This window comes from Symphalangus syndactylus, chromosome 8, assembly GCF_028878055.3.
Source record: "Symphalangus syndactylus isolate Jambi chromosome 8, NHGRI_mSymSyn1-v2.1_pri, whole genome shotgun sequence".
In the NCBI taxonomy this organism is placed as follows: domain Eukaryota; kingdom Metazoa; phylum Chordata; class Mammalia; order Primates; family Hylobatidae; genus Symphalangus; species Symphalangus syndactylus.
Window position 1 is genome coordinate 138438586 of NC_072430.2, and position 25402 is coordinate 138463987.

Below are 25402 nucleotides of genomic sequence, written 5' to 3' on the forward strand. Positions count from 1 at the left end.
GGGAGCCAAACTCATTCTTTTTTTTTTCTTTTTTTTTTTTTGAGACAGAGTCTTGCCCTGTGACGCAGGTGGAGTGCAATGGCGTGATCTCAGCTCACTGCAACCTCCACCTCCTGGGTTCAAGCGATTCTCCTGCCCTAGCCTCCTGAGTAGCTGAGATTACTGGTGCGTGCCACCACACCCAGCTAATTTTTTGTATTTTTAGTAGAGATGGGTTTGGCCAGGCTGGTCTCAAACTCCTGACCTCAAGTAATCCGCCCACCTCGGCCTCACAAAGTGCTGGGATTACAGCCACTGTGCCCAGCCTTCAAACTCATTCTTTTATGAGAAACCCACTCCTGTGATCATTTCCACAATAATGGCATTAATCCTCTCCCTCTGCCCTATGGCCTAATCACCTCTCATTAGGCCTCACCTCCCAACTCTGTTGCATTGGAGATTAAATTTCCAATACATGTTTCTGTGGGACACATTTAAACCACAGCACCCCTCATGTGTTTTTACCTTGGCTTTGCAAAATCAGGGGCCATTTATCCAAATAAGACAATGGCCCCAAACATTCTAAAGCTGCTATTGTACTGCAGGTACAACACATAACTGGTAGCAATATATTCAGTTTTGTCTTTTCAGTTCAGATATTAAGGGTGGTCTTATCATTCTATGGCAAATCCAAAGTTTCTACTGAGGTCGTTTCAAGGACTCTCACTTAGAAGCATTCTAGGGCATTCTTAGGACAACAGGTATACTCACTGGGCCTCTTTGCCAAACTCCATTTATCCTTCATATCTGCTGCCAGGTAAGCCAGCCTCAACACTGAGTTCTTGCTAGTTTCATTGAGCTTTCATTGCTGAATTTGTTACCCTAGGATTTATAACCAAAGTAATTAGATCTAGGTGTTTCTGTAAGATCATTAGACCTTATGGTTTGGGGATAAAAGATTTAGTAAATACCTTCGCTTATTCTCCTGCTGCGCTGCTTGCTGTGTGTGTGTGTGTAGGCAGTCTTATTTCAACTGTCTTTGTTTTGTCCTGGATTATCTTGTGTTTACTGATTGTATAAGGGAGTGTTCCACGAAAGACAGATGCATATATAAGTTGATTATTTTCTGCTTCAATCTAATCCAGTCTTGAAGACAAATGGTTAGAGGTTCCTTAGACCTGTGACAATTATGTGAAAAGGCAATTAGTCGAACTTAGCCTTGGGCACCCTACAAAACCTTCATAATGACATTTATACTTTTGTTAACTTGTGAAAGAAGACCTCTTTGCTCAGTCTATAATTTAGGTCAAACAATTGTTGGGTCATTGGCAGTCTCGCTGATTTCTAACTTCTGCTTGGTCTAACTTCTGACACCACTCATGAGTGCACACTGTAGCACAGTCGACTGTAGTGACCCATCTTCTTTATGTGGATTTGTCTGTATCAAATTTTCAAACTCCTGCATAAATTCTTCTTTCTATATAAAGTCTTATTATGATCCTTACTCTTGCATTCTTTTGGGCAAAAGGCAAAAGATGGCAAAAAACAATAACCATTTTAGGGAAAGTTTGCTGTGTCAAAATCAGTTCGTATTTTAGGAGGCACTCTAGAAAAACTGGGAGGCAAACACACCAGTCTTTCAATAGTCAGCTTCTTTATTTGGTGTGGTGGAGCTGAAAACACAAGTTGTCTAAGGACACTAACCTTCTGAGACCCACCCTGTTTGGATCTCAGCAACTTTTCACTTGTACCCCTTCTAGTCTTTTTATTCCTTCCTCCAATCTTCTAAATGAGTTAGTATTGCCTTGAGATTTCTCAGGAAAGGAACATTCATGTAAATGTGCGAGATCAGAAGGCAGATATATAGACGTTGAATTTAAAACCTAATTTAGAGCTGAGTCAAAGACAGTCTGTACAGGCTGCTATTAACAGGATACCATAGAGTAACCAGCTTATACACAATAGAAATTTATTTCTTACAGTACTGGAGGCTGGGAAGTCCAAGATCAAGGTGTTAGCAAGGTAGGTTTCATTCTGAAGTCTCTTGTCTTGGCTTGCAGGTGGCCATGTGCTCACATGACCTCTTTTTTTGTGCATGTGGGGAGACACTGTGTGAGAGAGAGCAAGCCCTCTGGTATCTCTTCTTATAAGGACACTAACCATATTGGATCAGAGCCCCATCCTTATGATCTTATTTTACATTAATTATATACTTAAAGGCCCTATTTCCAAATATAGTCACTTGTGCATTAGGGCTTCAACATATAAATTTTGGGGGGACAAAATTCAGTCCATAGCAATGCTATAAATATTTTCTTATACTTCAGGAAGATGGACAGATATTTGCAATAGGATCTTTGTTATGTAGTATTTTCATGAATGACTAGATGTGTACAGACTAGTTCACTTCATTTTAGCCCCTCAAATGGGGAAAGTAGTTGAAAACAAGAGATTAGGAAAAAGATTTAAATAATCCATCTGAAAATTAAAAAATAATTCTTAGAGACAAAAAGAAGGAAGCTCATTAAATGCATTTTAGAAATCTGTCTCTTACAAAGTAAATTGGACAAAGATGAAAATTTTCATAAAATAAACACTAGATTTAAAAATTGGATTCCAGGAACCTATTGAACATTATTCTAGGGTAGGATCAACAGCTGAAAATGGACTCTGATTTTAATTAGGAGCCATAAATGAAAAAATATATATATATAAAATTGTGAATTTAGAAGGTAACAGAACATTTTCTGATAAGTAACTGAGCCCTAGGAAAAAAAGAAGCTAGAAATAAAAATAAATATACAGCTCTATAAATGAAACAACTAGTCCCCCAAATAAAAACAAGAATCTAAGAGCCTCTGTATTCTCTAAGACTCATGAGGGTATAAATAAGGACACCTGTAGATTTTGAGGAGAAAGATACTGGGAGAGCCAATGCCCTCTACTGACCGTGCTACTCTTGGGGAGCTATTAGCACCCCCAAGTTCCTTGTCCTTTCTCTAATCTTCTAAAGAGGATTGTTTACAGATGGACAATGACATAGTTCCTCTTTTGATATGCATGGCCCTGTATCTACAATAAATCCTACTTCCATAGAACATCATCCCCTTCAGAATCAAATTTTAAAGTTGTCTGAAAAGAATAAGGAAGGCACATTGACCGAAAGCAAGAAGAGAAAAATGAGAAATTTGGTCTTAAACTAAAAATGTCTTATTGTGCCAGATTGTCAAAGAGACAAATTTGAGGTATGCAGTAAATTGTAGAAGGCTTGAGGGCAAATAAACTTTGTCTTGACTTACTAAAACCATCCAGGTAGTGGAAATTTGTAACAATCCTAAGCCCTTTCCTAAATTCCAACATGTTGTCTTCATCAGATGAATACTTTTTTTTCTTTAGGAAATAATCTCTACATACTAGCCAGAGTTCTCTAGAGAAACAAAACCAATATGATATAGATAGATAGATAGATAGATAGATAGATAGATAGATAGACAGACAGACATTTATTTTGAGGGATGGGCTCGTGTTTATGGAGGCCAAGAAGTCCCATAATCTGCCGTCTGCAAGCTGGAGGTCCAGGAAAGGCGGTGGTGTGGTTCCAGTCCAAGAACCATGACCTCTGATGTCCGAAGGCAGAAGATGGATATGCCAGCTCAAGGAGAAAGCAAACTCACCCTTCCTCTACCTTTTTGTCCTATTCAGGGGTTCTCAACAGATTAGACCATGCCCGCCCCCCCACATTGGTGAGGGTGATTTTCTTTCCTTGGCCTGCCTATTCAAATGCTAATCTTTTCTGCTGACAGTAGGTGGAGTTTTGAAGAGTGTGGTGTTCAGGATTCCTGGAGTTTCAGTGGTGTCAGGGGCTGGTGCAGTCTGTGTAAGTGTGGGTACTCGTGAGACTGCTGAGTCCTCGGAGAGGTCCATGGAACCCTTTTTCTTCTCAGTCTCCTCTTTTTGTTCTCATTCAGCCAAAGTTACAAGAAAGAATCAAAAAAATTATCCACATCTTTACCACTACAAATGATTCTTTCTGAAGAAGAGGTTTCATTTGCAAAGATCATATTTTCAGTCTGAACATTGATCAGCAGAATTTCATTCTTATTTCATCTTTGAATATTTCATTGAATCATCTATCAGGACAGTAGCTGCACAAAATCATTTAAGACTAACAACAGATCTCAAAGAATTGTGAGATTAAAAAAAAAAAACATATAGGCTGGGTGCAGTGGCTCATGCCTATAATTCCAACATTTTGGGAGGCCGAGGTGGGTGGATCATTTGAGGTCAGGAGTTCAAGACCAGCCAGGCCAACATGGTGAAACCCCATCTCCACTAGAAATACAAAAAAATTAGCTGGGCGTGGTGGCACACAGCTGTAATCCCAGCCATTGGGGGAGGCTGAGGCAGAATTGCTTGAACCTGGGAGATGGAGGTTGCAGTGAGCTGAGATCACACTACTGCACTCCAACCTGGGCAACAGTGCGAGACTCCATCTCAAAACAAACAAACAAACAAACAAACAAACCAAACAAACTTAGGAATATTATTTTAAGAAGGGGTTGGGAGATTTCCTAAGAAAAGAATTCTCAACAACTCGGTGAGAAGCTCACCTTGCCTTTCTTTTAGCTTTGACATAGATTGGTCCAAGTCACATAGAATTACTCTAGATACAGGAAGTATTATACAGGAAGTATTATAGAATTACTCCAGATAGCGGGAAGTATTATTAGCGATGGCCCAGACTCTCCCTTAATTGGCCCAAATAAAATCCAAGCTGGCGGGGTGTGGTGGCTGATGCCTGTAATCCCAGCACTTTGGGAGGCCGAGGTGGGTGGATCACGAGGTCAGGAGATCAAGACCATCCTGGCTAGCACGGTGAAACCCCGTCTCTACTAAAAATACAAAAAATTAGCCGGGCGCAGTGGCGGGCGCCTGTAGTCCCAGCTACTCAGGATGCTGAGGCAGGAGAATGGCATGAACCCAGGAGGTGGAGCTTGCAGTGAGCCGAGATCGCGCCGCTGCACTCCATCCTAGGCAACAGAGCGAAACTCCATCTCAAAAAAACAAAAACAAAACAAAACAAAAATCCAAGCTTATTCTATTATGCATAGCTACTATTTGGGCTGAGGAATTTAAACTGGCTTTATGTAGCTTGATTAAATTCACATCAGTAGCATTAATTATAGAAATGGCTATTATTTGGGTCTAAGAGTTGGGAAGGCAACTTATCCTTAAGTTCACTTCAAATTGTCCTTCAAATTGGCTGCACAAGCAACAGCTTAGGAGAGTTGTATTATAAAATTCAGCTCTCTAGTAAAGCCTAGTATTGGGCAAGAAAAGTAATTATCACCTAGACTTCCTGGTATCATCTCTTTTTATTCATTTTTAAGATAACATGAAAAAACCATTAACTTGGGATTCTGTATTAGACTATCCAAAGATTGGTTATGGGCATGGATACTTTTTGAGTGAATGGAACACAAGTACGAGCTTCTCCTTCATTGGATAAGAGTAACAGAAGGCTGCCAGACTGAGTGTGTACATAGGAATATGGTAATATGTGAGGGAAAGAGTAACAATCAAATTAGTAAACAGCAGAAAAATGTTGGGTGGTTTCTATTAACAGTAGGGATTTGCTGCGTATGTTAACATCAGATTTAAAGGTAATCCCAGTACAAGACCAAAAGATGCTTTGACTAATTTAGTGGAGGCCTGTAACTGCTTGGATACATGAAGCTAAGCCTTGGATATTGGATCAAAGAATAGCTAAAAAAGACCATGAGTTATTGACGTATGCCATGCCATAGAGGTAATACTTTTAAGAGCATCACTGTCTATTAAAAATATAATGTGAGACACATTGGTCATTTTAAGTTTTTAAAATATTAACCTTTTTTAAAAGTAAAAAGAAATAGGTGAAGGTATTTTCAAAACATTTTATTTAACTCAATGTATCTAAAATATTGTCAGTTCAACATTTAACCAGTGCTGAAAATTATTAACGAGATATGTTACATTTATTTTTACATACTAAGCCTTCAAACTCCAGTGCTCTAACCTCACACTTAAGAGCACATCTCAGTTTGGACTAGCACAGTTCAAGCTCTTAGCTTTGTGGCATAGCTTATCCTTTCATGGACATGCAAGAGAATTATGATAATCTAGGAAGAATGCATCTGGACACTTACGGGTTTTGCTTAAATTAACTAACCAAAAATACATCCAGCTTTGTCTTTGTACTTCAGATATTGTGGGTGGCACGTCATTCTCTCACAGTATTTTCACTTTCCTATTTGATGCTACTGAAGCCACAATGGGAAGATATGCCTCTGTGGGCTTTCTGTTAGGATCGCAGAAAGTGGCATGTTTTCTGTTTTCTCTTATGTAGCAATTTGTGGGCTAGCACCTAAGGAATTTCTGACTCTAAAGACTAAAGCTTATGTGGTCTAAAATTTACATTAAAATGTCAGCATAGTGTGCAATAAATATGTGGGTTTTAATTTCTACCTTTGGGGCTGTCAGGTGCCACAATGAGGAATACCTACTTTTTCGGGGGGAGACAGTTTATATAATATATATTTTCCTAAGTAATCATTCATTTTTGTCAAGACTTTCAAATTTACTGGTTTAAATGAATATGTAGTATTCTCTTATATTCCAATCGTCATTATATCTGTAGTTATGACTCCGAATTAATTTTTTTTTTTCAAACAAGACAGGCTTTATTTAGATCACCAAAAAACATTTTACAGAAAGGGAACCATAACATTACACAAAAAAGTATAGCTGTAAAATTGCAAACAAGAAAGGCAATGCTTTCTTTAGATCACCAAAAATAATGCTTCATAGAGAGGCAACCATCAGAAGCAAATTATAGCTGCAAATTTTCTTTTGCCATCAATATGGATTCCCTCTAAAATACTTTTGAGACTACTCTGCAGTTTTCAAGTACAAACTAAACCTTGTTGGACAGAGTTGCTCAGCTTCATCGAGAGAATGAAACCAATTTGCAAAAAAAATTTTGTTTAATGCCAGCAAATAACGAAACAATGTGGTTCTTGCTAACTAACTGCAATGTCTACTGAAATGGCCTAACCTATGTACACTTCCATGAACATTTCACTGTGAACACAGTTGCTTTTTACCTGCCATCACAGGTGGCCTACAAAGTAGCAAGTGTCATGTCAGAACACTTTCAGGCACCTAGGAAATAATTCTAAACAGAGTAACTACAGTACATGGGGAACTCAAACAACAGGGCACACCTCTGTCAAAGCCCCCCGGTGGGCACTGTGTTTTGTGCTCTGGGTAAAGACCCACCACCTTGTTAATTGTTTACCTGGAACTCAGAACGCCATGCTAGATGGAGCAGTTGTTCTTACAGAACCATCAACACTTCTATTGACTGCCTGGGGGTTCTTGGTGCTGTAATGCACCTCAGAGGCAGCGATGTAAGCCGACTCTGGGAAGAAGTCATTGTGGTATTCTGCTAAAAACCTCACAAACAGATCAAAGTGCTTCAATAAAGCCTTCAGATTCTTCTCAGTAAAGGACATTTTTCCAAGAATTTCTGGAAGTTTTACAAACAATCGCAGCAAATGTTGTGCCCCATAAATGTAAGAGGGTGGAGGTGGCTGGTCACCTGGTGGGTAATTGTCAGGTACAAGCTTCCAGGAGAGGACCTCATTTATTTCATTAGTTCTTCTCCCTTCAAAGCCAGCAAACACAGGACTCCCTTCCTGGCTAGGAGTCAGAGGAATAGGTAGAGATGATCTGCTATGCACAGGTGTCTTCTTTTCCAGGTGCAGGAACAGCTTGGGCATGCTGGTGGACATGTCCTGCTGCCAGCGCTTGGGCTGAGGTGAGGTGCTGCTCTTAGAAGGCCTGTCACAGTTGGCGGTGTGGGGCGAGGACTGCCTCAGAGACTGCACTGCTTGCTGCTCGGCTTTGCGCCTTTTGGGGGTGGCTGGTTCACCGCTGGTCAACTGACTCTCTGTAGACTGCGGCCTGGATGGATTCAACAAACGTGGGCTGGGAGAGAGCTTCTCCTGGCTCCTATTACTATTTGTGGCACTTTCCTTAATTGCAAGAAAAACCTTAGATGCGGTCACCTTTTTATACTGAGCTTGTTCATAGGGATAGAGTAAAACCAACGGGAGAGTGTAATCAAAGGTTATTCTTAATCCATCCACCATCTCCTTACAAAGGTCAACATTCTTTTCTGCTGGGATATAAGGCATGTTCATGTTGGCATGTGGCATAGCGCGATGGTGACGAGGCCTCTCATTGGCTGAAAAGGCTGCACTGATAGCAAAATGCTTCACATAGGATTCTAAAATCGTTATGATGTTGGTGTGGCATGGAAGTTGCACTAACCGTTTCCTCCGATTAATGTAGTAACAATCATCCTCCAGCTGCCTCTTCAGAACTTCAGGGATTTCTAGAGTTACTGTTCTTTCTTCCATTTCCCTTTTTGTTTGAAGCTCCAGTTCTTCTTTCACTTCAGTCTTTTCTTCAATATTACTTTCTTCACTTATTTTTTCATCCTTGTCCTCACTGCTGTCGGAGGAACTGCTTAATGAGTTTTCATCATTTTCATCTTCTTCTTCGATAGAGAGGCCTTTTAAAAAAAGACAGAGTCAGCACCAGGCAACTTGGAGCGGCTGCTTCTTTCTTGCTCCTCAGGTGAGCTACAGCTTTTCTTGCCAATTTATGCTGTAATCTATGATTTTCTTTCTCTCTCTTTCTTTTTTTTTTGTGACAAGAGTTTCGGTCTTGTTGCCCAGGATGGAGTGCAGTGGCGGGGTCTCAGCACACTGCAACCTCCGCCTCTGGGGTTCAAGTGATTCTCCTGCCTCAGCCTTCAGAGTAGCTGGGATTATAGGCGCCCACCACCATGCCCCGCTAGTTGTTTTGTATTTTTAGCAGAGACGGGTTTCACCATGTTGGCCAGGCGGGTCTCAAACTCCTGACCTCAGTGATCCGTTCACCTTGGCCTCCTAAAGTGCTGGGATTACAGGAGTAAGCCACTGCGCCCAGCCCCTAATCTACGATTTTCTTTCTTTCTTTTTTTTTTTTTGAGACAGAGTCTCGCCCTGCTGCCCAGGCTGGAGTGCAATGGCGATCTTGGCTCACTGCAACCTCCGCCTCCCGGGTTCAAACGATTCTCCTGCCTCAGCCTCCCGAATAGCTGGGATTACAGGCGCCCGCCACCACGCCCAGCTACTTTTTGTTTTTTTAGTAGAGAGAGTTTCGCCACGTTGGCCAGGCTGGTCTCAAACTCCTGACCTCGTGATCCGCCCGCCTCCACCTCCCAAAGTGCTGGGATTACAGGCGTGAGCCACCGCACCCGGCCAATCTACGATTTTCACTGGGCTCACGAAGCACATGATCTTCGGCTACCCATCTATCCCAGCTTCTGTTCCAACCATTACAACGGATCAGATATTCTGGGATCTTTCTGCCTTTTTCGCCTTTCCCAACAATAACATTAACAATCTTGGTCGGACAGCGTCCGACGGGAGCCCACGCGGCACCAGGCCGCGCTACAGGAGAGATTAAACGCGAAGAGAGAAACCCACCGTAGTTATAAGTCCTCCGTCGGCGGCTTGCGTCTGCGTCCCGGGCGCACACGTAGCGCCGGCTGTGCGACAGGGCGCGCGCGACGCTCCCGACGGCGCATGCGCAGTCCGGCATGCCGGGCGGAAGCCGCATTTAATTTCTAATGCTATTTATTTATGTATCCCTTGTCTTTCTTTTCTTAATTATATTGTTGAACTTTATCTGTTTTACTGGTCTTTTAAAGGAACCAGCGCTTAATGTTTCTTGATCTACCCTACCCGTTTTTGTTTTTATTTTCTTTAATTTCTTGACTATTATTTTCTTTTAACTTAGGTTAAACTGTTCTAAAATCATTTCTTGAATTGAAAGCATAATGAATTTACTTCCATTTACTTTTGTTTGCTAATAAATGCGTTTAAGACTATCTATTCTCTGAGTACCAGTTCGTGATTTTCCTTTTGTTTCCTTCTTTGATACAAGCATTATTTAGAAGTTTTTTATTACTATTTCTACTTGCAAAGATAAATTTAATATTATTCCCTACTTTAAAAATCCTAAGTATAATACCAAGAGATAGTGAATATTAAAATAATTAAAATTTATAGTCCTAACATTTTGCTTAATGATAAATTCTAGAAGCATTTAATTTGTCAAGAAAAAAATCATTTTATGTTTAATTTTAAAATTAAATATGCAATACATACAAAACCTTTTGTGGCATGCATAACATATAAAGAATGGCAATAAAATATCACTCATGTTGGTGTTTGAGTTCTTATGCTCTTGCCAACACTTAGTATTGTGTTTTTGCTGATATTCCCAGTGCAAAATTGAAGTAAAATTTGTATTTTTCTCCTTTATGATAGGCACTTTTGGTGTCTTATTTAAGAAATGCTTTTATGTTCCGTGGTTTTAAGACTTACCTCTCGTGTTTAAACTTTTAATCCACTGGAACTGATTTTTGTATTTGCTTTAAGGTAGAAGGCCAATTCTTTCTCTTTTCCTTAATGTGGATAACAAATTGTCTTTGTAACATTTATTGAATAATGTATCCTTTCCTCACTGTTCTATAATGCCACCCCTGAACTGTATCTCTTCTATGTGTACATTGGCCTGTCTCTAGATTCTATATTGTATTTCACTGGTCTTTTTTTTTTCTGCCTTTGCACCTAATCACAGTGTTATAATAACTATCTAGCTGGGTAACTCTTCTCACCTTGTTCGTTTTCCTTAGCTGTGTTATGGCTATTGTTGACCTTTGATTTTTCCATATACATTTTATTACCAGCTTGTTAGTTTTACAAAAAACTCTTTTGGCATTTTGATTAGAATTACTTTGAATCTATAGATAAATTAGGGGGAATAATTGATATGTTTATGATATTGAGTCTTCTAATCCGTTAACATGGAATATCTCTCCTGTAATTTAGGTCTTCTTTAATATCTTTCAAAAGATGGAATAAATTATATTTTCTTTATAGTTATAATTTTAGCAGTATATATTTTATGAATTATAATTTTATCAGATACTCACATTGTGTTGGATTTTTAGGAGTCTTTTGTAAATTATGTTGATTTAAAGTTCCATTTTTCTACTGTTGATGTATGAAAATGCAATTGACATTTTTAAATTAGAATTTAATGAAATAATTACAGATTCACATGTAGTTGTAAGAAATAATTCAAGATACCTCTTTTATACTTTAAATAGTTTCCCTGAAGGTAACATTTTGCTTGTGTTGGCTTTATTTTGCTCTTCTTTTTCTAATTTTTTGAGCTAGGAATGTAAGTTATTGATACATAGCATTTAGTGCTATAGATTTCCCTCACATAATTGCTTTAGCTGCATCCTACGTACTTTGATTATGTTTTCATTTTCATTCAATTCTATATATTTTTAAAAATTTCCTTTTATAGTTCTTCTTTGATCCATGGCTTATTCAGAAGTATGTTGTTCAATTTCTACGTGTTTAGAGATTTTCTTGTTGTTTTTCTGTTATTGATTTCTAGTTTGATTCTATTATCATCAAAAGACATAATCTATATTATTTCAATACTTTTAAACTTGTTGAGACTTGTTTTATGGCCCAGAATACTGCCTATTTTGGTGTACGTTCCATGGGTGCTTGAAAAAATGCATATCCTGCTCTTGTTGGGTGGAGTAAAAGACTCCACAAGTCACTGAATGCTGTCAGTGGTATCTTTTGACTGAGATATTATTTGGCAAATAAAAATGAAGAGTTTGGATGTCTTGTCCTGTATATAGTAGCAAGATGGTTCTCCAAATAAAACAGATGAAGATTCAGTTGAATATTTGCTTCTGTTGTAAAAAATGTATAATCAATGACAAATTAAACAATTGAAATATTGAGAAACATAGTTATATTTGAAAGTTAAATGAGATCTTTCTTAATCTTTAAAAAAGTGAGATCAAAGTGAAGGGAATTACTATGGGGTTAATCAAAAAGCTTACATAATTTAAAAATAACCCTCAATGTTTCATCTTTGTGGCAGACATATAAGGATAGGATTAAGGATGCTGATTTGGAAACACGTTATGCTAATTTAGGTTTTATTAAAAATTATGTGGTGATTACATTCAAAGATCTGTGTAATCATGTGAGATCAGATCAGGTTGGGCAAATTAACCTCAGCATTAACCCACATTTCTAGGATGAATTAATTGAACTACTAAACAATGACTTAGAGGTCAAACTTGACTTAATCTAATTACAGAAACTTTTTGTTCTAGTTAAGACTTTCATATCTACTGTGCTAGTTAATAAGCATAAGTAGCTTATTATAGCATTTTTGGCTACACATTCAGGTGGAAAGGGTTTAGAGCAATAATTCAGTTATGCAAAATATTGCTCATATATAAAAGAACAGATTTGAGACTTGGGAGACATGAAATACAGGGATCTTACCAAGTTTTATTAATGAAAGTTGTTTTAAGACATTTAATACTATTTCCAATCTACATACTAGAAATAACTAGAACAGTTTTGTAATATAATGAGTAGTTTTTATCATGAAAATTAAATATTGAAATAATATACTTTTGGATTGCTGGTTCAAATCCACTGTACAACTTTGAAACAACTGCCCAGTGACCTACAGTAGTAGAACTTTTCTGCGTTCTCTTGGGTTCTGAGTTCTTTTTCCAGGCTGTTCTCTGTGCCTATCACCTGTTAAAGGATATGGCTCCGAGATCTTTCTATTACAAATGCTTAGCATTTGGTAAGATTTCAAGCTTGTGCCGTTGTTATTACTCCATACTATGACCTAAATAATTTGCACAAAAATAAAACTTCCTTATATTTTCCACTTTAACACTCTATAATTTGCCTTGTCTTCTTATTCTTCTTTCAGTTAAAATTATTTCCCCTTTTTCGTATCTTCACATAAATATGATCTACCATTACTAAACACTAACTTTAAATTCTTGTGTTTATTAGTACTTCAAATTTTTGGTTCTAGTGTTTATTAGTACTTCATTCATTTTTCTGTATCTTTTGTACAGAATGGCTTTTAATTTTCTTTCATGATGTTTTTATAGCAGCTGAGCTTAAATATTTACTTTCATGAACATTTCAATATTGCAAGGGGGTCAGGAAAGTCTTTCCAAGAATGACATCAAAGGCAAGAAATAGAAAGAAAATATGTTTAAAAAATGTGAATATATAGAAATGAAACTTTTTTACGACAAAATAAGTCACATGTAATAAACAACAAAATGGAAAAAATAGTTGCATTTTATATTACGGAGGTTTAATAGGAAGAATGTATAAATAAGAACATGAAGACTCCAAAAAGAGAAAGGACAAAGTTCATAAATTGGCATTGTTAAAAGAAAAACTTCAGCTGAATTAAATTTAATGGAGTTTAATTGAGCAATGAACGATTCATGAATTGGGTATCTCCCAGAATCACAGCAGATTCAGAGACTCCAGCACAGCCACATGGTGGAAGAGTTATAGACAAAAAAAGGGAAGTGAGGTAGAGAAACAACTGGGTTGGTTACAGCTCAGCATTTGCTTTCTTTGAACACAGTCTGAACACTCAGAAGTGTATGAGTGATTGAAGTATGGCTGCTGGGATTGACCAAGACTCAATTATTGTTACAGTCACATACTCCTAAGTTAGATTTTCAATCTTGTCTACCTATTAAGTTAGGTTGCAGTTTGTCCACAAGGATTCAAATATGCATGCATTATGCAATCATGAGAGTGCATTACTTACATAATTAAAAAACACAGAAGACTGATCATGTGTTTTTCACCTTGGCTTGACAAAATTAGAGTCCTTTTAGCTAAATAAGACACACATAGCTCCAAACCTTCTAAAACCGCTGGCGTACAGTTGGAGGGTGTTTTATCATCATTCTCCCTCGCCTCCCAGCTCTTACCCAGAAATTGTTTTTCCTGGGAAAAGTAGGGCCACAGTTCTTTGGTGATGTTCCTGCCCCAGTTTCATGTGGTGGGGAATTGCTTTTTATTTCTCACCTTAGGCTTTTTGCAATACAAGTACACTTTTAGGGTCACGATTAATGTATTTTAATGGGCTATCCATCTTAAAAATCAATGAAAAGAATTTATATTAAAAATAGAAGGCAATTAGACTGATTCGGATGACCTATTTTTAATCAACCCCTTTATTTATGGGTCTGAAAACTCTCAGAACATCTTTCTCTGGAGCATTCAAGGGTCGGTCCTCTGTTATGAGATGTGAATAATTTTAAAACAGGAGGCATGAGGTTGATAACTTGTGAAATTTTTTTAAATTACCCACCTTAGAAATGCTCCAGGAGGCCCCCTTCCTCTTTCATCGGCCCTTTGCCATTCTTTTTACCTCCCATGGTTTACTGGGATAAGTTCGACAGGTACAGAAGACATTGTGTTCTGTTTCTTGAAAAGTTTTAGGGCATCCACTCCTTACTTAGAATTAACTTTTAAGTCAATAGTGTTATATCTTCTCTCAGCTATCTTCATCCCTTTATATTCAACTATTTTCACCATTGCGTCTAATGTTATTTCTTGCAAGAAATAAGAATTATTTGTCTCACTCTCATTTATCAAAATTATTTCTTAACATTTTTATAAAATGCACAGAATTTAGGCTCTTTAGAAATTCTTGCTTTCTTAGCTTCTGTATTTAAATTTTTAGCTTATACCCCAGATTTTTTTGTATTGCTGAAGGGGATATGTATTTTAGAACTCTTGATGAATTTTCCTAATTTTACAGTTTTGGAAGTACTTGACAGAAAACAAGTAAGAACTGCCATTTCCATTCCTACTCATTTCTCTTGTTTCTAAGTAGTATTTTTACCACATTCCTGGATTTAGTATGAAAATGTTATGTTCTCCATTTGCAGCCACTCCTCAGAAATTAAAATAATTTGCTAGTGTCCCAAGGAGAAGTTACAGAAACCAATTGTAGTGGTTAATATTGAGTGTCAACTTGATTGGATTGAAGGATGCAAAGTATTGTTTCTGGGTGTGTCTGTGAGGGTGTTGCCAAAGGAGACTAACATTTGAGTCAGTGGACTGGGAGAAGCAGACCCACCTCAGTCTGGGTGGGCACCACCTAATCAGCTGCCAGCTTGGTCAGAATAAAGCAGGCAGAAGAACGTGGAAGGACTTGACTGGTTTAGTCTTTCAGCCTACATTTTCCTCCCGTGCTGGATGCTTCCTGCCCTCGAACACTGGACTCCAAGTTCTTCAGCTTTGGGACTCTTGGACCTTCGACCACAGACTGAAGGCTGCACTGTCTGTCAGCTTTCCTACTTTTGAGGTTTTGGGACTTGGACTGGCTTCCTTGCTCCTCAGCTTGCACACAGCCTATTGTGGGACGTGCCTTTGTGATTGTGTGAGTCAATACTCCTTAATAAACTCGCATATATTTGAATTTAATTAACTCATATATATACTCCTTAATAATTCATATATATTTGAGCATTTGGGTTGGTTCCAAGTCTTTGCTATTGTAAGTAGTGCTGCAATAGATTGCATTTTTTAGAGCAATTTTTGGGTTACAGCAAAAATAAGCAGAAGTACAGAGATTTTCCATAAGGCCCTTCTCCCCTCACATGCAAAGCCTCCATTGTCAACATCCCCAAGAAGGTACATTTGTCACAAGCGATGAACCTACATGACACATCATTATCACTCAATGTCCATAGTTTACATTAGGGTTCACTAATGGAGTTGTACATTCTGTGGGTTTGGACACATTTATAATGACATGTGTCTACCATCGTAGTATCATATAGAGTAGTTTTACTGCCCTAAAAATTTTATGTGCTCCACCTATTCATCCCTCCATTCTCCTCAACCCCTGCCAACCACTGATCTCTTTACTGTCTTCATAGGTTTGCGTTCTCCAGAATGTCACATAAATGGAATCATTTAGTATGTAGCCTTTTTAGATTGGCTTCTGTCACAACTAATTTCACAAGTAATGTGCATTTAAGTTTCCCTTGTGTCTTCTCATGGCTTGATAGTTCATTTCTTTTGAGCTCTGAATAATATTGCTTTGCCTGGATGTACCACAGTCTATCCATTCACCTACTGAAGGATATCTTAAGTTGCTTCCAAGTTTTGGCAATTATAAATAAAATTGCTGTAAACCTCTGTGTGCAGGTTTTTGTGTGGACATAGGTTTTCAACTCCTTTGGATATATACCAAGGAGTGGAATTCCTTATATCCTAAGAGTATGTTTAGTTTTGTAAGAAACTGCAAAACTATCTTCCAAAGTGGCTGTACCATTTTACATTTTCACCAGCAATGAATGAGAGATCCTTTTGCTCCACACTATTTTTTTTTCAGCATTGAAAGATTTAGAATTCTAAGAAGCAGCCATTCATCAAATGATCTTTATGAACAAAGTTACATCTATTTTCTGTTCAATATATTACTCAAGATTCGGGTATTGCCTGTACTAGTTTCTCAGGCCTCAGCCAGTGAGCAGAGTTTTATCTGTCTGAAAATCCACACAGCAAAGGCCCCTTTTTGTGGAAGGAAGGGCATAGAGAGCTTTATTTATTGGGATAAGTCTCTGAGGCATCATCTGTTTTACTTCCAGGATGGGAGAGACCTATGATTTGTGTTTTTTTTCCATATTTTAACTGAAGCTATTTATTGATGAAACAAAAGGGAAAAGCATGCTTCAGATTACCAAGCAAAAACACTTTATTAAATATAAAGGTTAGTTTTCAACAGTTCTGGAAATTTCAATCAAGAAAGGGTGGATATTTTCCAAAATGGTGTTGAAAATTGTGTTCATTGTGTACCCTCATGATCTAAGGAGCTGGGTTCTCTGTGCCCCTGACATTCTCTTTCCCTGTGTGCCCCTTGGGTGGTTCCTGTGTCCCTTGACAGCCCCTCAAGTTCCTCCTCTCCAGTATCCTGTGTTCATTCCTGCTCACTTGCAGCATGGCCTGCAGGGCTCGTGCCACATGCCTTAGAGGATGGTGCCTCCTGCACACACCTTAGAGCATGGTGCTTCCTGGGGTCCTTCCTGGGCTCTTCTCTTTGAGATGGAGTAAACGTCCTCCTCACTCAAAGAATTTTTTTTAAGTCCATACTTTATTCAGTTATCCTTAGTTTTTACCTACCGTCCTTCTTCTATCTCTGGATTCCCCATCTAAGATATCATATTAGTTGGGTATCAATTTACTTCTCATGTCTCTTTAGGCTCCTCTGGGCTGTGACAGTTTTTCTGATTTCCCTTGTTTTTGATGATCTTGATCATTTTGAACAGTGCTGGTTAGATATTTTGTAGAACGTTCCTTAATTAAGATTTGTCTGATGTTTTTCTTACTATTAGACTTGGGTTGTGTCCTTTTGAGAGGAGGACCACAGAGGTAAATGGCCATTTTCATCACGTCACATCAAGGGTACACACTATCAACCTAATTAATCACTCACTATTGGTGTAGACTTTGGTCACCTGGTTAAGGTAGCGTTTGTCAAGTTCCTCTGCTGTGAAAGTATTCTTTTCTTCCCCCCCTTCCCTTTTCTTACTCTACCCTTTGGAAGGACATTCCTATACACAGCCTACATGTCAGGAAGTGGGGAGTTATCCTTCAGTTTCTTGAGGGTGGGGCATTTACATAAATTCTTTGGAGTTCTTCTGCATGGGAGATTTGTCTGTTCAACCCCATTTATTTAGTTAATCATTTATTTATATCAGTATGGACTCATGGATACTTGTTTCCTACTTTGAGTTATAGTCCAACTTTATTTGTTGCTCACAGTGTTCCATTGTTGGCCCCTGGGAGCTCTATCAGTGCGCTCCTGTGTTCCTTTGTCATACCTCCCCATCCACAGGTTTTGTTTTTGATCACTTCCTAACTTTCTGGCACTTCAAGATGTTTAGTCCCATTATGTATATTTCCTGCCCCAGTCTTAGAATTAACCATTTCGCCAAGGAGTTCCGGCTACTTTTATTGGATAATGGTATTAGAAATCAAGATCTGGGCATTAGATGTGCTTGTTGCTGTTGGGATGTCATTCTTGTAGGGCCTCTCAATCCATAGAGCAATGAAATACATGTGTATATGTATTGTAGATATGTATATGTATATATATAAATATCTATATTTGTAGATATTTATATATGTAGCCAACTGTTTCTATATTAAGTTAAGCATGAGTTCTTACTGATGTCTCCAATTCTAATCCGTTACCACATGGCTCATTCTAGCCCTTTCCCTTTGTTGATCTGTAAATTCCCACCCCAATAATAAGAAGCCTGGCTCCCAGCACCCATCCTCTGCTTACTCAATTGGTCAATTCTGGTATACACATATAGTAGAATAAGAATTATTAATCTATACCTCCATAGAAAAAAATATGATCAACTAGAGTACAATGCTGATGTACAGCTCCTTTTGCCTTTAGTCTTAAAGATGCCAGTCATTTACAAGTTATTTAGGTCAGCACTTTCTCCTCTATCCCTTTCAGTGAGGCTCTTTCATACATTTTTAATAGTGGGATTGTTTTGTTATGTTATCCGTTCTATCCAGGTGTTCTCCAACTTCTTAATTTTTTTTTCTAAATTTGCATACACTAGGATTCATTCGTTGTGCTATAAAGTTCTACGGGTTTTAACAAATGCTTATTGTCATGTATTCATCATTTTAGCATCATACAGAAGAGTGTCATTGCCCTAAACAATTCCCCTTTGTTTCACTTTACTGTTTTCAGCTCCTGCTAAACTCCTGGCATCCACAGATTTTTTTTTAAGCCATCTCTATAGTTCTGTCTGTGACTTAACATAAAGAATATTGATTCCCAAATCATGAAAATATAACTTTTTAAAACTGGGGTTTGGAGAGGTTGGTTGTCTCTTTTTCTTCATGGAATATTATAAGTGATCCGCTTGCATGGTTCTTAGAGTATACAAGGTGGAGGTTTTTCAGGAAAGCTCAAGCTTTGGTGTTCTTCCTTCAGTGGAGCGCAGTCATTACCCACTGGCGATAAGAAGGCCCGGAACATTGGTACATGTTTCCCAGTGACAGTTTATCTTGCCCATTTTTTCCAAATGAAAGGATTGTCATATGGCAAATGGCCTGCCAAGCAGGATTTCTGGAGGTCTCCTGGCATAGACTCTAACTAATTATCCTAGACACCTGCTCTCTTAGGTATTGCCTCAGGGGATGACAACCATACACCACAAAAGGGACAGTCCTGATTTCAAATAATCTAACTTCCACACAGGATATTTTTGTCTTAACTTTGAAAAATTCTGAATGTGCAGAATAATACTAAAGATCAGAAAGAAAATACTGACGCTCCACATGCTGTATTTTAATATTTGGAAGTTTTCTTTAGTTTTTCTATTTATTTTAACTTTTTATATAAGATATTATGATATCCCATTTTACTTAATATTTCAAGAGCTTATCCTTATTTATTTAGTCAGGTGTATTTATGTATAATTTATATATAATGGCATTATCCATTTGGTGTACAGTTCTATGAATTTTGACGGATGCATTGAGTCATGTAATCATGCTCATAATTAAGACATGGAATAGGCTAAGGACAGTGGCTCATGGCTGTAATCCCTGCACTTTGGGAGGTGGAGATGGGCAGATCATTTGAGGTCAGGAGTTCAAGACCAGCCTGGCCAACATGGTGAAAACCCATCTCTACTAAAAATACAAAAATTGACCAGGTGCAGTGGCTCACATCTGTAATCCCAGCATTTTGGGAGGCTGAGGCAGGCAGATCAGGAGGTCAGGAGATCGAGACCACCCTGGCCAACATGGTGAAACCCCATCTCTACTAAAAATACAAAAATTAGCTGGGCGTGGTGGTTCATGCCTGTAGCCCAGCTAGTCGGGAGGCCGAGGCAGGAAAGTCACTTGAACCCGGGAGGCGGAGGTTGCAGTGAGCTGAGATTGTACCACTGCACTCCAGCCTGGCAACAGAGAGACTCCATCTCCAAAATAAAAAAAAAAAAAATACAAAAATTAGCTGAGGGTGGTGGGGCGTGCCTGTAATCCCAGTTACTCCAGAGGCTGAGGCAGGAGAATTGCTTGAACCTGGGAGGCAAAGGTTGCAGTGAGCTGAGATTGCGCCACTGCACTCCAGCCTGGGCGACGGAGAAAGACTGTCAAAAAAAAAGACATTGATTAACTTCATTACCCCCCAAAATTCCCTTGTGCCTTTTGTCAAACCTTTCCTCATGCCCAGGGCCTGGCAAACATGCTATAGTTATTGATTTCAAGCTCAATTCTGTTACAATCAGAGAACATCCTTTGTGTGATTTCAGTTTTTTTTTAATTTGTGGAGGATTTTAAAATGATCCTAATATGGTCAATATTGGTGACTGTGCACTTGAAAAGAATGTATACTCTCCCATTGTTTATGTGTCAAGTTCTTTGACAGTGTTGTTCAGGTCTTCCATATCCTTATTACTTTCTACTTGATTTATGTTATATCTTCTTGGTGAAGTGAACACTTCATCATTTTGTAATGTCCTTCTTTATCACTGATAAAATTCCTCATTCTGAAGTCTAAGATGTCTGTTACTAATAGAGCCATTTCATTGCCTTTTTTTTTTTTTTTTTTTTGACGGAGTTTCCCTCTTGTTGACCAGGCTGGAGTGCAATGGCACAGTCTTGGCTCACCGCAACCTCCGCCTCCCGGGTTCAAGCAATTCTCCCACTTCAGCCTCCCGAGTAGCTGGGATTACAGGCACCTGCCACCACGCCCAGCTAAATTTTGTATTTTTAGTAGAGACAGGGTCTTGCCATGTTGGCCAGGCTGGTCTTGAACTTCTGACCTTGGGTGATCCACCCACCTCGGCCTCCCAAAGTGCTGAGATTACAGGCATGAGCCACCATGCCCAGCCCTTCATCTCAGTTTTGATTAGTGTTTGAATGGTATATCCTATTCAATCATTTTCTTTTTAACCTATTTATGTCTTTATGTTTAAAGTGGATTTCTTATAGACAGCCTGTAGTTGAGTACTGCTTTTTAGAAAATCCAATTGGTATCTCTGTCTTTTTATTTGGTGAATTTTGGCCATTTAATGTAATTATTGATAGGGTTGAAATATTATCTACCTTCTTTCTAGCTGTTTTTTGTTGTCTCATTTATTCTTTGTTTTCTTTTTCTCTATTTCATTCTACTTTTAGATTATTTTTTATGGTTTAAATCTTATTTCCACTATTGGCTTGAATTTTTTAAGTCATTTTCCTATTGTTTACAATATATACTTTTGATTTATCATTGTCCACCTTCCAATGATATTATACAACTTGAAAGATAGTATTAAAGCCTTACACCTGTATATTTTCAATTCCTCCTCTTCATTCTTTGTGCTATTATTGTCATACATTTTACTCTTACATATGTTATAGATCCCGTGATACATTATTCCTGTTTTTGCTTCAAACAGTCAATTATCTCTTGCAGCACTTAAAATAGAAAAAGTTTTTTTATATGTACCTTGATTTTTACCATTTCCAGAGATCTTCAATTTCGTCTGTTATCATATTCCTTCTTCCTGAAGAATTTCCTTAGACATTTCTTGTAGTATGTCTGCTGGAAGTAAATTTTCTTAACTTTTTCTTTTTGTCTGAAAAAGTTTTATTTGGCCTTCAATTTAAAAAAATGTTTTTGACAATTATGACATTTTGCAGTTCTCTTTTGCTGCACTACTTTAAATATCATTCCATTATCTTCTGTCTTGTATGGTTTAGGATGACATATCTGCCATGATTCTTATTTTTGTTCCTTTGTATACTATGTATCTTTTTATGTCTGCTGTCAAGATTTTTTCTTTGGGTTTTAGGAGTTTGCTATGATGTGTCTAGGGGTGTGTGTATTTATGCACTCCTGCTTATGGTTCTTTTTTCTCCTTAGATATATGGTTTGATGTCTTGTATTCCTTTTTAAAAATTCTCATTCTTCTTATGCTTATTTTGCCCCCCTTCCCTATGTAGTCTCATTTTGGGACTCCAATTAAACATATGTTAGACCATCTTGTATTGTTTCACAGTTCTTGGATCCTCTGTTCTTTGTTCCCCCTTCTCTTTGTTTCCTCTGTGTTTCAGTATGGGTAATTTCTACTGATCTATGTTCAGTTTTACTGATTCTTCTTCAGCTGTGCCAAAGATATGGATGAACTCATTAATAGAGTCCTTTATGCTTGATACCATGTTTTTTTATTTCTAACATTTCCATTTGACCTTTTCTTATCATTTTTCCTCTGTGCTTAAATTCTTCATCTGTTCATGCATGTTGTCCAACTTTTTCACCACAATCTTTAACATATTAATTATAGTTATTTAAAAATTCATATCTAACAGTTTCAACATTTTGGTCATCTCTGAGTTGGTTGATTTATCTGTTAATAATAGGTTGGGTTTTTTTTGTTTTTGTTTTATTGAATTTAGAGCATCATGTGTAAAAGAAGCTGAGGTGAATAGTTTGTTTTCTTGGAAATGTGCATCATAATTCTTCTGTTAGGTCATTAGTGAAGGGAGCTGGTCAGTCTAGTCAGCTGACTATCTGGGTTGGGGTTTTGTTGTGGCTTTGGATACATTCATTGCCCCATACACTTCATAGTTTCCAGTGGTGAGATGCTGTTGCCTGTGTTCAAGGTGATAGATGTGTTGTCATGAATTTTTTTTAATGTTCCTGCTCCACCCTCAGTTTTCTGGCATTTCTGAATACCTGTGTCACATTGTGTGTGTGTGTGTGTGTGTGTGTGTAATCTTGCTCTATGCTCTAGCTCTTCTTCCAGGACTTCTGGAACATTATACAACTATTGTTTGTTGATGTCTGCCAAGTTTGCACTGACAATTCTTTGTTGTGGGTCAGCTCTAGTTTTAGGGAGCAAACTAGTTGAACTGAACACTTTTTATGCATTTATTAGTCCTTGGTGTCTGCTGTAGTCTTAATGTTTTTCCTATTCATTTATATATTTTTATATTTAATGCATCTATCTTTGTCATATTGTTGCAGGTATCTCTCCCATCTTGTGTTTCTTTTAAATTGCTTGCAATTTTTTTAAATGGGCAAAAGATTTAAATCATACAGAAACTCTGTCAATTTTTTTATTTGTAATGTTGCTTATTGCTTTTAAGTCTAGAAAATCTCTCCATTTCTTGTCCAAGATGCATCACTTACATGTTTTCTAAAAAATAATTTGATTTTCCCCTTAATTCTGATTTGTCTGGAATGCATGTCTATGTTGACAGGTAAGATTTAGAAGTGAGTTTTGTTTTTGCACTCAGACCTAAACAATTAGGCTAACATTATTTCTTAAATAGAAACAGTAGCCAAAGATTGATTTACTGTGAAACTGACAAAGCTCAAACTTCAGAGATTCCTTTGCACAGGCTTCTGCATAGTACATTGACTTGGTCATAATTTTTCTGACAACTCTATCAGTAAGATATCTTAACTGTAATCAATTAGGACATCCATCTCTTTCCATTCCAAATTCCCCTCTGTCATAACTCTCTGTGTGTTTATTGGGTTCAGGGTGGCCATGGCAATTTTTTGGGGTCTGACTAAAGGAAAATAGAGTTGGGAATGGGATATGTTATGTGGTTGCATTGTTAGCCATCTTGGTGTAGGAATGTCTTCCAAGAATATTCCCACTACCCACTGCCTGATTCACTCAGGGGCATTTGAGAAAACTGAAGGAACAGAGATTGTATTAATCCTAGTACCTGAGTATATGGGCAGGAAAGAAGAAATATGGTATGTAATTAGTCTGTGGAAAATTTTTCCGATTATGAGACATATAAAATTGAACATCGAGAATTTAATTCTCCTCCATGCCTTGTCAAAATAGGCATTTATTTCCTGTCAGGAATATACTAGATGATGCAGCATATTCCATTATAAACCTATCATACTTGTTTTATTTATTTATTTATTTATTTATTTATTTATTTATTGAGATGGAGTCTTGCTCTGTCACCTAGGCTGGAGTGCAGTGGTGCAATCTTGGCTCACTGCAACCTTTGCTTCTTGGGTTCAAGCTATTCTCCCGCCTCAGTAGCTGGGATTATAGGAGCCTGCCACCACACCTGGCTAACTTTTTGTATTTATAGTAGAGATGGGCTTTCAGTATGTTGGCCAAGCTGGTCTTGAAATCCTGACCTCAAGCAATCCACCTGCCTCAGCCTCCCAAAGTGCTGGGATTACAGGCATGAGCCATGGCACCTGGTCCTATTTATTTATGTTTTGATGAAAACTGTGAAAAATATCATAGTGCCAAGATTGAGAAACTGTTCTAGTGAATGTTCACTATTATATCTGACTTTATAGTTTTATAAGCTTCAGACCCCATGTAACCTGAATAGAATGTAGCATAATAGCTAAGGGCTCTCAACTATTTAACCTCTTTCAGCCTCAGTGTTCTTATCTGTAAAATGGGAACAATCATACGTACTCCTGAGGTTTCTGTGTGGATTTACAGCATTGAGTATGTTTATTTAGACTGTCTCTTCTATTTTAGTGTCTGTTGTGGAAACACTGGTTAGTACCTTGCTTTCTCTCAAGGTTATCTCTGCCTTAGGTGTCACAGCTGTGCTCATGCCAGGAAGGAGAAGGGGTTAGTGCCAGTCTGTGTCAGGTTTCAAATGTTATACCCTCTTCGTTTATTTTTCTTGGTTAGGTTATCTAGTGGTTTATATTTTCTTTGTATCTTTTTCAAAGCACCAGCTCTTAGATTTATTTATTAGGCTTTCATGTTTTGTATCTTCTACAATTTGTGACTTTTTTTCTTTCACATTTTACATTGAATCCATTCTTTCTGCATTACATTTTCTTTTGCTATGTAACTTGTTGATGGGATTGCCTCCTTCATTATTTTCCCGCTTTCTTATTTCAGGATGGAAATGTTTAAGACTGAAGCGGTCCTGAGCAGCTGCAGCACAGTGTAGCCTGTGTGAGCACGACTCTGGGCTGGGATGCCTGGGTTCAAAGGCTGCTTCCACCAAGTTCTGGTTGTGTAAACCTGGGAAAGGATCTAACCTTTTTCTGCTTCTGCTTTCTTATCTGTGGATAAGACTAGTGTCCTTTTCATAGGGTTGTGATGAGGATGCTTAGTAGTTAGTAAATAGTGAGTAGGACTTAGGACTTAAGCATTTGTTAAATAAATTAATTCCTTATTAGTTGCTGAGTATGCCATTGCATGCGTGTACCACTCTTTTTTTTTTTTTTTTTAGATAGAGTCTTGCTCTGTCGCCCAGGCTGGAGTCCACTGTGCAGTGGCGCGATCTCGGCTCACAGCTAATTATTTTGTATTTTTTAGTAGAGATGGGGTTCCACCATGTTAGCCAGGATGGTCTCGATCTCCTGACCTCATGATCCGCCCGCCTTGGCC

The 25402-nt window shown here is 38.0% G+C and overlaps 2 protein-coding genes across 2 annotated transcripts in view; one reads left to right on the forward strand and one right to left on the reverse strand.

The window, feature by feature from the left end:
- The window catches only part of TRPM8 (transient receptor potential cation channel subfamily M member 8), a 160822-nt gene that overhangs the window by 4116 nt on the left and 131304 nt on the right, over nucleotides 1-25402 (forward strand). The window lies entirely within an intron of this gene.
- On the reverse strand, nucleotides 6676-9649 carry LOC129488608 (putative male-specific lethal-3 protein-like 2). Its single transcript, XM_055291043.2, has 2 exons — nucleotides 9561-9649; nucleotides 6676-8599 (listed from the first exon to the last, which is right to left on the reverse strand). The coding sequence occupies exon 2, from the start codon at nucleotides 8442-8444 to the stop codon at nucleotides 7326-7328; it is 1119 nt and encodes a 372-aa protein (XP_055147018.2). The 5' UTR covers nucleotides 8445-8599; nucleotides 9561-9649; the 3' UTR covers nucleotides 6676-7325.

Bases quoted from the DNA above. Each gene is read 5' to 3' on its own strand.
- LOC129488608 (XM_055291043.2), bottom strand. From the start codon at position 8,444: ATGGAAGAAAGAACAGTAACTCTAGAAATCCCTGAAGTTCTGAAGAGG.